Here is a 14948-nt window from a genome sequence, read left to right as displayed (position 1 = left end):
CTCACCTCGTCACCTTCGGGACACTGTAGTACTGTGGGTTGGGTTGCCCACAACGTCAATCAGCACTGTCTTCTTAAAATTCAGCTTTGATGATGTCACTCTCCTGCTCAAAAACGATCGATGGCTCCCCATTGCCTAGAGAATAAATCCAAATTTAAATAGTGGCCCGTGAGGGTCACAACTATTGGGCCTTAATGTGTCTTTCCAGATTTGTTCCTTCACAAAACCTCCCTTCTCTCTGCCAACTTCCACCACCCCTGTGTCCCACTCTGCATCCCACACGACTCACTGCTGTAACATCAGACCACTTGCGTCCCTGAGCATACCCTGCTTTCTGGTCTCCCTGCTCTTGCTCGTGCTGTTCCTTCCTCCTATCATGCCTTTCCCACCTACCGTTAGCTGTTGAAATCCTATGCATCCTCTAAGACCCAATTCAGATGCCACCTCCTCCGTGAAGCCTTCTCAGATCCACTCTTTCCCTTCCCAGCTGACCTCCATTTTCCAACTTCTATGCTCCCTCGCCAGTTCTTAGCTGTGTGATGGAGCTCTATAAACCACAGATGTTTACAAATGTGAAGGATTTGTATTGATCCTTCTAGAATACCCCCTGTTACCACAGAAGACTTGGACCTCTGATCCTCTGAGGGGTTGGATGTATTTCACTCTCCAGCTGGACTGTCAGCAACTTCAAGCCTGGGATTTCCTTTCTTAGTAGCATGTATACAGTAGGTGCTCACTAAGTGCATGAACTAAATTGAATTTCGTGGAGTCCGCTGAGGGGTGTGGGTGCTGAATTTGTGTTCTTGGCAGTGGGGTAGACGGCAGGGGCAGGGAAGGACGCGAGCTGGGAGGAGACCATGCTGAGGCCCCATCCCATCTCTGGAGGACCTGGCAAGCAGAGGGGAGCAGGGTCGGGGCCACCTCTACCTGGGGTGGGAAGAGGTCTCAGAGACACCACCGACGAGTTTCCATTCTTGCATTAGGGCCCAGTCAGCCCTGTGTTCAGATCTCACCCTCAGTTTCATAAAATTGGTTTAATCTGTGGGCCAGAAAAGCCGGTTGTGGGGCCCCAGGGGATAGCTCAGGCAGGACACTCCCAGTGTACCCAGCTGGGCAGCGAGCAGGTGGAGTTGCCTCACCGGGCCCGCAGTGAGCCAGCCACCAGGCCAGAGATAGGGATCAGCGGGGCAGGGCGGGAGCATCCTCTCAGGGGCCCTGGGACCAGGCAGGGGCTGGGCACACCCTCTCTCCACCTGGCCTCCCCGGAGGCAGGGGAGGGGGCACGTGCCCTTGACCTTCTCCTCAGCAAAGATTCGGGCAATTATTTTCTTTCTTCCCCCACTGACTTTGGGAGCCCTGACCGTGGTCCCTGCTTCCCGTGAAGCCCCTGCCCACAGCTCCTGGGGCACCAAGCCATGGGACTAAGTGGAGTTAGGAGGGAAGGCACCATCCCCCAGAGGGTATCTGTGAGCCACGATCTCTATAAGCTGAAGAGAGAGGGCTTTCCCAAATCATGCCTGGGCCAATCCTAAAGTCGTGATGCTCCAGCATTCTCTTCTTGCCACCCACCCATCCCTTGGTTGGCAAGGCGGGTCTGAGTTTCTAGGGGCAGCAGACCACTGACCCCAAGGGCCAGAGCCCCTGCTGGTCCTTGCATTTCCAAAATCTGAAGACCTGAGGGTCTCTTGATACTAAGAGGCTTGGCCCAGGCCCTCATGTCTATATACCTACCTTAACCCCTCCCCTGGCAAATCCCAGCCACTGCCAAGAGGCATCCAGAGGGCGGAGCTCTGAGTCAGAGTATAAATTCTCAATCTTGCCACCCAGCTGGAGAGCTGCCGCGATGCTCCAGAGGCAGATGCCCGCCTGGGTCTTCCACTCCCTGCCAGACCCAAGCCAAACAGAAGATGGCAGGCCGTCGGCCACCTGCACCTTGGAGGTGAGGGAGCAGTGCTGGGTGGGTGGGCCAGGAGCTGAGGGCAGGAGACAGGCTCAGGGAGGGCAGGGGGCATTGTGGACTCCAGAGACACGGAACACCTTGGCTCAGGCAGCCCCTACCTAGCACCTGGGGACACAGTCCGGCCCACTTGGGGCCCAGGCTCCTGGGTGTATGGCCCAGCTGAGGGTACCCACAGGCTTGACAAGGTGCCGTGGAGCAGCTCAGGGCCACCCTGGGGCCAGGCCAGCACCCAGGTAGAGAGTCCTCAGCACTGCCAGGAGTGGATCCAAAAAGAGTGGACAGGTACCCTGTGGACATCCTAAGCTGCCATGCTACGTGAGGTTGTGGTGTCATATATGGTGAGGATTGGTGGCATTGCCAATCTGTCACCATTGGCCAAGAAGCCTGCCACCTGGGTGTGTGGTCAAGACTCCTGGGTCCATCCAACTTCTCACAGCCTCTCATGGGGACCCTGGGGTCATGGGTCAGGATGCCAGAGCTCTGGACCAGCTCTGCCTAGGATTCCTCATTCACCGCAATCTCCCAATTTGCCCTGGTAGGCACACCACAGCGTGGACTGTCAGCAGCCACTCCTTCCTTATCCCCCTCCTGAGACCCCCTCCCCCAGCCCTAAATGTCTGTATGAGATGAGTGATGCCCTGAACGTGTCTTGTCCCTTTGGAGTGGGAGATGGAGACCCCGCTCAGTCTCCAAGGAGCCCAAGGAGGGGAGCTTCGTGCTGCATGGTGCCCAGTGCCCTGCTGCCCTGGCCAGGATAGACATCACCTTCTGGGGTGTGCCCACATTTCCCCACAGCCCTCGGGGGGCAGGAAGGGCCTCCAGTCAGCTCTTGCTCCTGCCTCTCCGGTCTCGTTGAGCCTCCCGGAACCTGGGGAGGGACAGACCTTCCAGAGAAGGGACAGAGCTGACCTTGAAGGGGAGAGTGAAGCAACTGAGAAATGCGCCTGTCCCTCTCAGGTCCTGGAGGGTCCACATGACTGAGAACTTGGACTTCGTCTAGATTTGAGTGATGAAAAGGAAAACCGCCGTGGTAGCTGCTCCTAGGAGACCCCGGTCTGGCACCTCACTCAGACTGGCTGGGAAATGTTCTGGGATCCCAAAAAGTCCCCATCCCAATGGTTTCCTTTTCAGGGAGGGCCAACACATCCTGGAAGCTATCACCAGGCTGGTCTGCACTCTGACACACATGTTGCAAAGAACTGATGGATACACCCAGCTCTCCGGGGAGGAAGAGGTGGCCTCACCAGCCGGGCCTACCCTGAGCAGCCCTGGGGAGGGGAGTTCCCACAGCCTCCCTGGAAGCTGTCTTCCCTTCTCCAGCACCCCAGACCGCATGGGATAGTCTGGTTAGGGTATGCCTGGTGCAGGGATGGGCATCGGACCCACCACTTCTGAAACATGGTTGTCAGACCCTCCCCTCCACTCCCACCCCCAATGGGAGGCTGACCCTTGGAGCCCATCTGTAAATAAATATTCTTCTGACTGATCTGTGGTGACAGCTAGACTCTTGGGGTGTAGGGAGAGCCCCGAACTGGGAGCTGAGAGTTTCCCTTCTGCCTCCGCTATTAACTAGCCTAATGCATGACCTGGAGCAAGCTTTTAGCTGGTTTGGTTAATTCACAGTGAGAGCCAGCCTCCAGGTAGATGGGAAGTTTGCTGCCCTGCAGTCAGGTAGACCTGTGCCTGAGTCCCAGCCCTGCCATTTCCAGGCCGTGTGACCCTGTGTGAGATACAATCTCCGTAAACCCAGTCTTTTCCTCTGCAAAGCAGGGAAAATGGGACCTTCCTCAGAGTGTGGTTGGAGGGGGAGATAAGAACAGACGCGATGCCCACCATGTGGAGTCAGGGCCAGGCACATTAGAGAAGGGCGATGCACCGTGTTCCCCATCCTGCCCACCAAGGTCCTATCTGTAGAGTCAGGGGGTGGGAGGGGTAATATTGAATTGCATAACAGCTGATCCTGAGAATCAAGGGGCTATGTCTTTTCCATATGAGCTGGCAAGATCCCCCGGCCCTGAGTAGGTCTCCAGGGGAAATGGAGTCCTGGCAAGGCCAGCCCCAGGGACCAAGGTCAGGGAGGAGGCTGGAGCGTGTGTGTCTGCAGCCTGAGCAGTGGGGTCCTCTCTGCTGTGTGGCTTCCCAGAAAACTGCTATCCAGCCCATCCTCCCCACACAGCTGTACTAGTTATTAAAGGGCCTAAATACACTGCTGTACTGTTTGCCAAACAGTTCCTGCCTTGAGCAGCAAGTCCCCGAGTGCTCCCTGGTCCTTACCCCAGGACGGTCCTATGCCCCCACCAACCAAAAGATCAATGCCCATCCCTGCTCCAGGGCTGCAGCCCAGCTGGCTCAGCACCTGGCTATGCCTGTTGTTAAATATTTTGACTTGCACCCTGATACCCAGCCAAGGCATCCTGTCCTAGGGATGGGTTTGCCCAAGTCCCTAAAGTTTTTCCCTCTTCATACCATAAGCTACCCCATAAACTGGGCTTCCATAATCTCACCAGTTTCTGGTTCCCATCTGCATAGTCACAGACACTGTGCTTCGTTCTATTGGCTCTTTCTACTGTGTATCAATTACCTCTAAGGCCACGAAGTTTTGTTTATCTCAACCACCATGCCAACTGAGCCAATTATACCAGGAGCAAAATATGTATGTTCGTTTTAATCCAAGAAGGTCATTTTTCACAGATCTGGTTCCCAGAATCCTCTGGGCCCAAGACCTGAGTCACATGTTCCCACTGCCTTCCTCCTGGCGTGGCCTCTCCAGGCTACTTCTCAACCCCCCTGCCAGGTTCTGTCTCCCTGCTGGCAAGATGTGAGCATATCTTGTAGAGTGCTTTGAAATTGGGTCTCTCCTGCAAATTCCTGAGCTAGAAGATGTGGGCTAAGGTTCAAGGTAGACCACAAAGGAGCCCTCTGTGGCTCCTGGACAATGGAATGTCTCCAAGAACCCTTAGGCTCGGATGTACTCTGGCTGTTTAAAAAAGAGAGAGATTGTGGAATGTGTCAGAGAAATGCAGCTGGTAAGAGGACTGCAAGTAAAAGGACTCCAGAGTTTCAGGTCATTTTTGGGCGTTGGGGGACTCAGAGCAAGAAGAGGAATCTATCAGAAAAGTAGATTCTAAGAGGGAAAGACCAAGGAAGAGGAGATGAGGGCAAGCAGCACCTGTCTTCACGTTTGCCAAGGGTTGCTTTCAAGTAAGGTGACAGGGACCGGCCCAGTGGTGCAGCAGTTAAGTTCGCACATTCCGCTTCAGCAGCCCCAGGGTTCGCCAGTTCGGATCCCGGGTGTGGACCTACGCACTGTTTGTCAAGCCATGCTGTGGCAGGCGTCCCACATATAAAGAAGAGGAAGATGGGCACGGATGTTAGCTCAGGGCCAGTCTTCCTCAGTAAAAAGAGGAGGATTGGCAGCAGATGTTAGCTCAGGGCTAATCTTCCTCAAAAAAAAAAAAATCAAGTAAGGTGACAGGACTGTGGTGGTATGAGCACAGGTCAGAGAATTAGAACTGGGTTTGAACTTGGGTTCCTCTCATTCTAGCTGAATGCCTGATGTCCCCGGACCTAGGCTCAGATTCTCTATCTGTAAAGTGAGGCTAATAATAACTGCTTCATGGGGGTGTTGTAAGGATCGAGCAGATAAAATGTAGAGGTTATATACAAGCCTTAGCATATGGCAGACACTCAACACACTGTAGCTGATGTTCTAAATGTTGCTGAGTTAGGGTAGGAAGAAAGGGTCAACCTCTTTGGGAGGTATCAGGGTCAGGTGACAGCAGAGAGCATTTCCTGGAAGGCAGGGAGGCCTCTGGTGAGGTCCTGCGGGAAGCTGTGGCAGCTCACATCCTTCCAGACAAGACACGAGGGAGCTGGGCAGGACACCCTCTCCTGGAGGCAGGAGAAGGACTGTGATGGCCAAGAAGACCGTGGTCCCAGGTTCAGAGACCTTCAACACCATGAGGACTGACCCCTGCCTGGACTGAGGCTTCCAATGGCTCCCTGCTTGAACCGTAGCTGTCCTCTGAGAAAGTGGGCCAGTGGGAGCAGACCTTGCCAGAACTGCTCTCCTGATGAAAGTTGACTCCTGCCTCCTCACCAGATCAGACCAGGGTGCCCTCTCTGCTCTGGTGGGGAGTGAGAACTGAGGAGCCCGCTGTGCCCAGAGGGGTTCTAGCCCAAGGCCACAGCCATATTTCCAGAACCAGAAGAGAAGTGGTGTGTGTGGCCTTTGGCCCAAGTTACAAATCTCAAAACAGAATGCTGTTAGAGCAAGTTATTGACCTTGAAGATATTCACTATTTCCGAGTTAATCTCACAGAAGGAATCCTCAGACCCATGTGTGACTGTCCGTTTGGCTTTTGAGGCAGCCGTTGGGGAGAGAGGAGAAAGAGCGCCTAAAATTGACTTACATATCTACCTGAGGGACCGAGTAACAGCCTTCCCAGAGTCCTTGTGCTATTGTTGCTGGTTAGAATTAAGTCCCAGGAGAGGCTAGAAGGACGGACATCAAAATGGTAACAGTGATTGTCTCTGCGTGGTGAGATTATGTGGACTCATTCTTTTTCTTCATACTTTTATGTTTTTCTCCAAACCCCAATTTTATTTTAAATAAAGAAGAATTGCAACCTCTTAAAAAAAGGTACAAAGTGATTCTAGCAACACAGAGTGGACTGTGTGGAGTGGAAAGGGTTCTAGCTCAGAGGCCTATAGATACAGTCATTGGTCAGTTGGAGAAGTCCAGTGGTGTCTGCCAAGGGCACAGGCCAGGAGAAGATGGTAAAAAGACCCGTCTAAGCCCAGGTAAACTTTCAGGGAAAGGGAATCCAATCCCAAGTTTCAAACAGGAAAGGCACGAACCAAGCAGAACAAAACCAGGAAAGGTTCAGGAAAGACATGAACAGAACATGCTTGAAGCTGCCCCTCCTCTAGGCTCAGAGTGGGGCGAGGAGAAAGCCCCTCACCTCGCAGCCTTGGGTTCCCTGGGGACCAGAGGCATCCTCCAGAGCCCAGGAATGCAGACTAACTCGGGGAAGCTTCTTGAGTCCGAGTGGTGGGAGCCCGTGGCCAGCCTGAGCTGCTCTCTCCGTCACGGTCATCTGCCATCATGGCCTGAAGAGTGAGTCCACTGTCCTCTCAATCCACAGAGGGGGCTGTTTCCATGCCACCTGCTGACAGTGAGGGTCATCCAGATGAAAAACGTGCGACAGGCTGATGTGGGTGAGTAACCTCCTCATTTTTCTCTGCTTATGGGGCCTGGGTGGAGAGAGACCCTGGCTGAGAAATGGTCAGGGGTGTCTGTATGTGTGTGTGTGTGGGGGTATGTGTGTTTGCATGCATGCATGTGTGTGTGTGTGTTCTATACTCAGGTTGTATTTCAGACTTTGGGGTTTATATCATTTTCCCAGGCCCCTCCCTCTAGCTACTGCCTTGGCACTGCCAGCCCTGCAGTCTGCCTGCATCCCAGAGCACTATTCCCCTCATTCTCCACTCGCCACTCTTCCCTCCCTAATATACATTTCTAGGAGCACCAACCTCTTCCACACTGGCCAATCCTTGCTTCTGCATGAGTTTGGGGGCTGTTAGGGGTGAAGCAGAAGGAGAGGCCCTTAGGCATCATGGAGCCAACGGCCAGCCTGGTCCCAGTGCCCCTTCTCAGGACATAGATCCCCAACTGGGTTCTGGGGTCCATGGTAGAAGCCCCCAGCACACAGTTCTGCAGTTCTGCCTCATGGATGTGATTTGACTCCCCAGGGCTGTTCCTGCCATTTTCTGGCAGCCTTAACTTCACCTTCATCCCAGCCCCTGCTGCATTCCCGGGCCACGGGGGCCCAGAGAAGGGTCCGGCTTCAGGAAGAAAGGAAGGCATCTGGGTGGGCAGGAGGCTCCCCTGACACCTGTCTTTGGGGGTGGCCTTTCAAGAGGTCAGGAGAATCAAAAGCCCCTCTCTATGCTGCCCGCATCTTCCCTCCATCCAGAGGGGAAGCTTGGCCCTCAAGGAGGACACAGCTCTGTGTCAAGGCCCCACAGCTAGGGGGTGACCACACAGCATTGGCCCAAGGGCCACTAGGTTTCCCTAAAGCTCTGTTATACTCCCACTGTCCTCACCCCAGGATTCAACTAGGCCGGGGAGGGCCTCAGAGGGGCTGAGAGCTCACAGACCCGCCATCTCGAGAGAACGTGTTAACAGGGAATGCACTTATCTACAAAATAGAAGATGGCATTCCAATCTTGTCACTAGAGAATTTAGAACTGGAGGACGCTGAAGCTGGAAGAAGCTAAGGAAGGCTGCGGTCTGAGAGGCTCAGAGTGTGAGCATCCAGAGGCCAGGATCCCAATCTGCTGGAGTGCCCGTCCCGATGCGGGGAGCGGAGCCACATCCCCTAAGCACCTGCTGGGGGCCGGCCTGGGGCCAGCCGTCCAAACACCATTTGATCCTCCCACCCACCTGAGGGCAGCGTTGTGAGGCCCATTTTGCACATGAAGGTTAACAATTGCCTAAAGTGGAAGCAGTGTTTGGTCCCAGGTCTGGAGAGCTGGGGAGTAGAGTGGAAAAGCCCTAAGAGGGAGGCTGGGGCCAGTCAGTGGAGAGCCAGAAAGCCAGGCAGAGGAGGGGTCCCGATCTAAGGTATGGGGCACCTGAGTTCTTAAGGAAGGGATCACATGACTTCCTGAGGGGTCTTATGCAGACTGTGCTGTGCAGGGTCAGGGAGAGGCTGAGAAACTTGCTAGGAAGCAGTTGTTGCAATGCAGGGAGGAGTGTGGAGGGAGGAGGAGGCAGGGCCCTGGAGCCCCAGAGAAAGCAAAGTGATGGGGCAGGATTCAGACTGGGTACGCTGGAGGAGGGGGTGTCCAGAGCCCAGGTTCAGGGAAGCAGTTCCAGCAAAAGTCCAGTTTGGGCCTGAGTCTGCCAAGAGGCCAAACAGAGGGCCAGGGACTTCTCAGGCTCCTCAGGGCCTTCTAGCTACCAGTGAGTGAGCTGAGGAGACTGGAAGAGTCCTCTGGACCCTGGGCCTGGCTGCTTTTCTTGCCATGCCATGGTGGCTCACTAAGACACTTCGCCTCTCTCAGGCAGAGTTCACCCCACTCCGTTCGGGGACTTCCGCAGCTCCCAGTGCCACAGCTGCACTTGCCTGCCTCCCCTCCTTTGGAGGTGTGTCTGTCCCATCCCTGTGGGTCACCCTGGCTGCACGCTCTCGCGACATGCTCGCACCTGCGTGTTCAGACCTTCCCATTTCTTGTCTTCTCCCTGCCACACCCGTCACCACCTGATCCCAGAGGTGGGGATGAGGCTCGGGGAGCAGGCAGCCTGAGAAACGGGCTAATGTCTGGCTCCATCATCCCCCTCTCCCCCTTCCCCACATGCCCCTCTGGCACACAGGCTGCCTCTGGGGGGTACCCGGTCCCCTTTGGGAAGCCCCTTGTTGTTTTGTATTTTCCTCATTTCCCCTGAGGAACAGAGTAGGGGACATACATGGTGTCTGGGGATGCCATCTCAGGTCACGCTGCGTCTGGGGCCCACAGTGGTTACGGGCTGGGCTCTGTTGCTGCCTCACCTGGGTTGGGTTTGAGACCCTGGCTTACTCTTACCTGAAATGAGTCCCTTCTAGCATCAAGAGAAAACAAGCTTCTCTCTGGTTTAGTCCTCTAATGTGAGCCTGAGTTTCCCAAGATTTCAAAGGGACTGAAAGGGATGAGATCCAGGAATGACTCCCTCATCAAGGAGTGTGCCACCCAGCCCTGGGCCAGGACTCAGAGAGAGTCAGTCCAGAAACCTCCCAGCTTAGGAAAATTCATTAAAACTCAAACCAGCACCCCAAGGAGTGTGAGACAGGTGTCTCCAGAGGTATCAGGGAGACGATGTCCTCATCCTCTAGAGAGAACATTGAGTCATCTTTGCCACCCACACTCAAGGAAAGGAGACATGTCGTTCAAATGACCCAGCCCTCTGTCACTCTATGAGGAACAAGGCTTGGGACCTATCTATGCCTAGGAAATCCCCTGCAGTCCCTGAAATTCTCAGAATTGGGCCATTGTTGCTTAACCATTCTTCATCGCCAACACGACAGTCAGCATCCTTACAGTCAGCTCATGAAGCCTGCCCAGATCATCATCTGGGCCAGGCACCCTTCCTCCATCATCCCTCCCTCGCCAGGATTACCCTCTCCTTGGGCTACACTCTCCTTTTTCCCAACAGTGTGGGGGAGGAGGCGGGAACGGCTCTCCAAGAAAGAACTGCAAAACAAATTAATGCTTAAAGTGTCGTCTCTGATCAATTCTGTCTCTTCCAGGAGTATTTTCATCTTAACTAGAGATTTAAGCCTTAGGCCGAAAACACTGAGATTTTATTTAATGGGTTTAATGGGAGAATTTTAGGCATGGACTGATGATAAGAAAGAGATTTTAGAGGGAAAAGGGCCTTTCCAGGGTCCATCAAATCATGCTAAGAAAATGAGTGTAGAATGGGTGGGGTTCCCTGTCTGCACATTCCTCACAAACAGGAGGCAGACCTAAGGAGAATGTTCCAGGCCCAGTAGGAGTGGCTGGTGTCCAAGCAAAGGCAAGGGAAGGGTCCAGGAGGACTGAGCAGGTCCCCCGTGAGTCTCCCTAAGGGCAGAGCGATTAGACATGCCGACTTGCTTACCTGTCTCTGTGGTGACTCAGCTGAGAATTTCTGGGGTACTGATACAGCCCTGTAGCAGGAAGTTGGATTTTTCCATTCATTCTTTATTCATCAAATATCTAATGAGTGCTGACTATGTTCCCAGGGCTAGAAACACCGGTCTCCCGGGCTCTCCAGCGTTCAGGCCGAGGTGGAGGCAGACACGCCCACCTGCCATTACACACTCTGTCGCCTGCGGTCCGCCAGGAGAAGAGCGGAGGGCTCTGGGCTAGGAGGGCATCTGGCTCAGACTTGGGAGCTCAGGGAAGGCTTCCAGAGGAGGTGCCCTCTGAAACTTGGAGGGGCTAGCCAGGGAAAGGGTGGGGTGAAAGTGGAAGAAAGCTCTAGGCAGAAAGAACGGCAACACAGCATGGCAACTTCTGAGGACCCACAAGTGTTTGGGTTTGGCTGGAGTGTAAAGTGTCGGGGCAGAGGCCAGGGTGATAGGGAGGGTGGGAAGATGAGACAGAGGCTGGGATAGCAGGAGGGGCAGCCATGTTGAGTGTTTTGGACACCTTCCTGAGGACAGATGGGAGCCAATGAGGGATGTTAAACTGGTGAGTGATATGGTCAGCTCTAGAGACCTCTGGTTTCTCTTGAGAGAAATGATTGGAGGAGGGCAAGACAGGAGACAGGATGCCCCGTCGGAAAGTGGCAGCAGAGATGATGGTGGCCTGCACCAAGGCAGTGGCAGTGCAAGTAAGAAGTGGATGGGCTCGAGAAGTCTAAGGAGTTACATCGATTCCATGTGAGAGTCAGGGCCAATACTTGGTGTCTGGCCTGGATGGCTGAGTTGACAGTGAGGAGGAACAGGTTGGGCATGGAGGGGATGGGTGGGGATGAAGAGGTCATCATTTTCTTTTGATTCTGTTGGGTTTTGGACATTCTCTGTGTCTGGATTAAATGATGATTATGACATCTAAAGGACAGTGTCATCTCACTTTCTTCAAAGGGAGGAGGGCCGTGAATTCCAATTCACTGAATGGTGAGCCCTCAGAGATTAACCAGACGTCAGGGATGAAATCAGAAGCTAGGTTCTCTTGTGATACAAACCATGGTTATTAACTCCGATAAAATTCTCAGTGTGGTGACCGTGTAGGAATAAGTCAGTCCAGGGGGACACATCTAGTTCCACCCTCATGGGACATTATTAATAATAATTACCATCAGTTTGGATCAGTCCTACCAGTACAGAACTCCCATCCCCACACCAACATTACCGTCTGGAGGACTTTCTGACCCTGGAAACTCTTTTGACTTTTACCATTTTCTACATATCTGATATGTACCCTGGGAATTACCCCAGCAGATTGCCAGGAGAGTGACAAGGGCAGTCATGCACCTCTTCCTCCCTCCCCCAGGTAGAATGGAGGCAAGGAACTGGGCTAGGCTTCTATTTTTCACCCTACGCCTTCTGCTTCTCCAACCGGAAGACTTCGGGGCCTCCTCCCCCTTGGGAGGGCCTGTTGGGATCAGAGACTTTGTCTCTTCTCCAGAACACATTCAGCATCATCACCCTTCAGTTTTTCATTTTGAATGAGAAAAAAGTACGTGCTCTCAGATGTGAGGGTTTCTTGAGTCACACGCTTCACGCTGGGAGACCAGTGTAGGTATGCAGAACCCCAGCCAGGTGCAGCTGAGACATTAAGTCATGTGTAGATGGTGCTCCTACTCCTAGATCCTGCTGAATAGCTTGTTCCCCCAAGCCTTTTCCCATCAGGGCCTTGTGGGCTGACTCACAGCAGACTATGTCCCTTCTAATCCCTGCTTCTCCTCAGCCCAGAGGAAGAGCTGGGCTCTACTTTAGTTTCCCTTGTGCCTTGGGCTAAGGCAAGGGGTAAACTGGACCCTGTGGGTTGATCCTCCAGATCTTCTCCTGGCAGAGGGAAAACAACACGGTCATACCTTGTCCCAAACCATCAGGTAGTTACTGGGAGAGCTAGGGTGCTTCTGATAAGAGACAGAGGCCATCTGTGTGCATGAGAATGGTCAGTGGGACCTGGGTCCCCCTCTGTGAAACCTCTAGCCTACAGGCTATGGCTTTCTCAGGGTTCTGGGACAACGGTCTCTGCAGAGTCAGACCCATGAGTCAGGAAGGGACCTGAAGCTGAGACAACGCCTTGCTCTGGGAGTGACTTGTCTGAAGTTCCCTTCTGAAGCCACACTCTCCTCTCTGCACCCGAGTTGGCTCCTCACCTTCCCTCCCACCCGTGTCTTCTTTGGACAGTGAGCCAGACAGACTGCTTTGTGAGCCTCTGGCTGCCCACCGCCTCTCATGAGAGGCTGAGGACTAGGACCATCTCCAACTGCCCCAACCCAGAGTGGAATGAAACCTTCACCTTCCAGATCCAGAGCCAAGTGAAGGTGAGACGTGGAGGACTGCGCCTGTCTGCCCTGCCTGCACTTCTCTCCCCTCTTTGCCTGCTGGTCCTTCTCTTTGTTTGTGTGTCCTCCTTATGCCTGTTTGTTTTTCTTTCTACCTGCTTCTTATCCTCCTCTCGACCTGTCTTCCCACTCACTCACATCTTCCCTCAGCCTATCTCATGTTCGTCCCTCTAGGTCTACTCATCCTCCTACTTCTTGTCCTTCTACCTAATTGTTGCTGGAACTGAGTGTCTCCTGCTCCAAAACAGAGTGTGCTTCTAGAACATGCTCCCAGTAAGAGAATATACAGAGGAGAAGATCCTTTCTATTCACTGAGTCTAATTCCAGCCAGAGGGTTTTCTCTATCTTAACTCCTTTTTAGACTGGCTTTATTATTTCTATTTCCTTGGGTGTGTGTTCTTTCATTTGCTGAGTTATTTCATGGTGTTGGTCTTCTTTAGATATGGCAATTCTAAGTTGAGTTCACAACTCCTGTGGGAAGATTCTCCCTTAAGCATCCCCAGCAGAGCATCCTTAAGACAAACTTGGCCTCATCATGGAGGCCTCAGTTCCAGTCTTGGGGCACTTGAGGCTTGACACTTCGGCTTATCGCTTCCATATTTTAGGGAGCAGTCTTCATTTCTGGTTCATGATGAATCCTTTTTGTTTTCAAGAAGGGCTTTATATTTATTATTTGTAAAATATCTCTTCTATCATATTTATGGTTTTGGTGAAGGAGAGAGATTTTGATGTGGGCTCAATGTGCCATCTTGAAATTAGAATTTGGGCTTCCTTTGTCTAAAGATCTATGGGGTTACTCATATGGATCTATGGGGTTAGTTCTGGGACACATTCAGTAGGGAACCTTCAGAACCACCTTATGTCCACTAGATAGGGACCAAAGAGGCAAACCCAGCCTCAACCCACATCTCTCAGGTTCCTTGGAACAAGAGGCCTCAAAGGCTAACCCATGTCACCTGAGACCCCTGACCTCAGAGTTCAGCCAGATGACAAGGTAGCTGCTTAACTCTTGACATGCTGCTTTGGAACCATCCATGAGACCTCATTAGGAGCTGATGAGCCAAAGGATGGACTTCAAACAGCTCACTCCAACCCCTTCAAGTATCAGACCCCTTATAATCTTTGCCACATCACTCCCCTGGAGTGTTAAGATGTTAGCTTCCCTGAACTTGATTTTCTAGCACCAAATGGGCTGTCTTCAGCTCCTGGGGTCCCAAGGCTGGACACATTCTATGTCTTGGCAAGGGTCTTGCTTGCTCTGCCCTTCCATCATTCCCCCAGGTGAAATGAAATCCCTCACACTTCACAGACCTCTGCCAAGCTTGTAAAATTCTCCAGTAAGAGATTCAGAGCAGGAAGGAAGGAAGGATTCAGAGAGTTGGAGAGGAGGGAATAGATATTTTCCTCCCTTAATTTGTTTCCCTACAAATGTCACTCACACATGAGCAGGCACCTCTGTGCTGGTCCCCATCTCTCAGACCTACCTCCTTGCTAGGACTGAGGTCAGGCCCCTCATCCAGGGTGTGGGTCAATGCAACCTCAGTAACCAGACTTGCACCCTCCCTTCTCCCTTAGAACGTGCTAGAGCTGAGCGTCTGCGATGAAGACACAGTGACACCAGATGACCATCTCTTGACAGTTCTCTATGACCTCACCAAGCTCTGCTTCCGAAAGAAAACCCACGTGAAGTTCCCACTCAACCCAGAGGTGGGTGCAGGTGCCCAGGCTCTCAGCCTCCTGCCTTATGAGGAGCAGCTGGTTACTCCCATGGTGCCATTCCACGGGCTCCTCTCTGTGTAGCCGAGTCAGGAAAAGATAGTGCTGCCGAATCAAATCCCAGTACTATCACTTATTAGCTGTGTGACCTTGTAGAAATCACTTAATTCCTCTGAGTTCTGTTTCCTCATCTATACAATGGTGATAATAATACCTACCACACAG

General features: G+C 52.9%; 1 protein-coding gene across 1 annotated transcript in view; it reads left to right on the top strand.

Moving 5' to 3' along the window:
• The first annotated feature begins 1843 nt into the window (after window positions 1-1843).
• Window positions 1844-14948, top strand: part of PLA2G4E (phospholipase A2 group IVE) — a 34692-nt gene continuing 21587 nt past the window's right edge. Inside the window, exons 1-4 of the mRNA XM_046653742.1 lie at window positions 1844-1939; window positions 7108-7180; window positions 12850-12986; window positions 14583-14714. Coding sequence (XP_046509698.1) covers window positions 1844-1939; window positions 7108-7180; window positions 12850-12986; window positions 14583-14714 — 438 coding nt within the window. The remainder of the gene's footprint in view (window positions 1940-7107; window positions 7181-12849; window positions 12987-14582; window positions 14715-14948) is intronic.

This window comes from Equus quagga, chromosome 2 (genome assembly GCF_021613505.1).
Source record: "Equus quagga isolate Etosha38 chromosome 2, UCLA_HA_Equagga_1.0, whole genome shotgun sequence".
In the NCBI taxonomy this organism is placed as follows: domain Eukaryota; kingdom Metazoa; phylum Chordata; class Mammalia; order Perissodactyla; family Equidae; genus Equus; species Equus quagga.
Note: the sequence above shows the minus strand (reverse complement) of the source record. Positions and strands in the feature narration are given on the sequence as shown.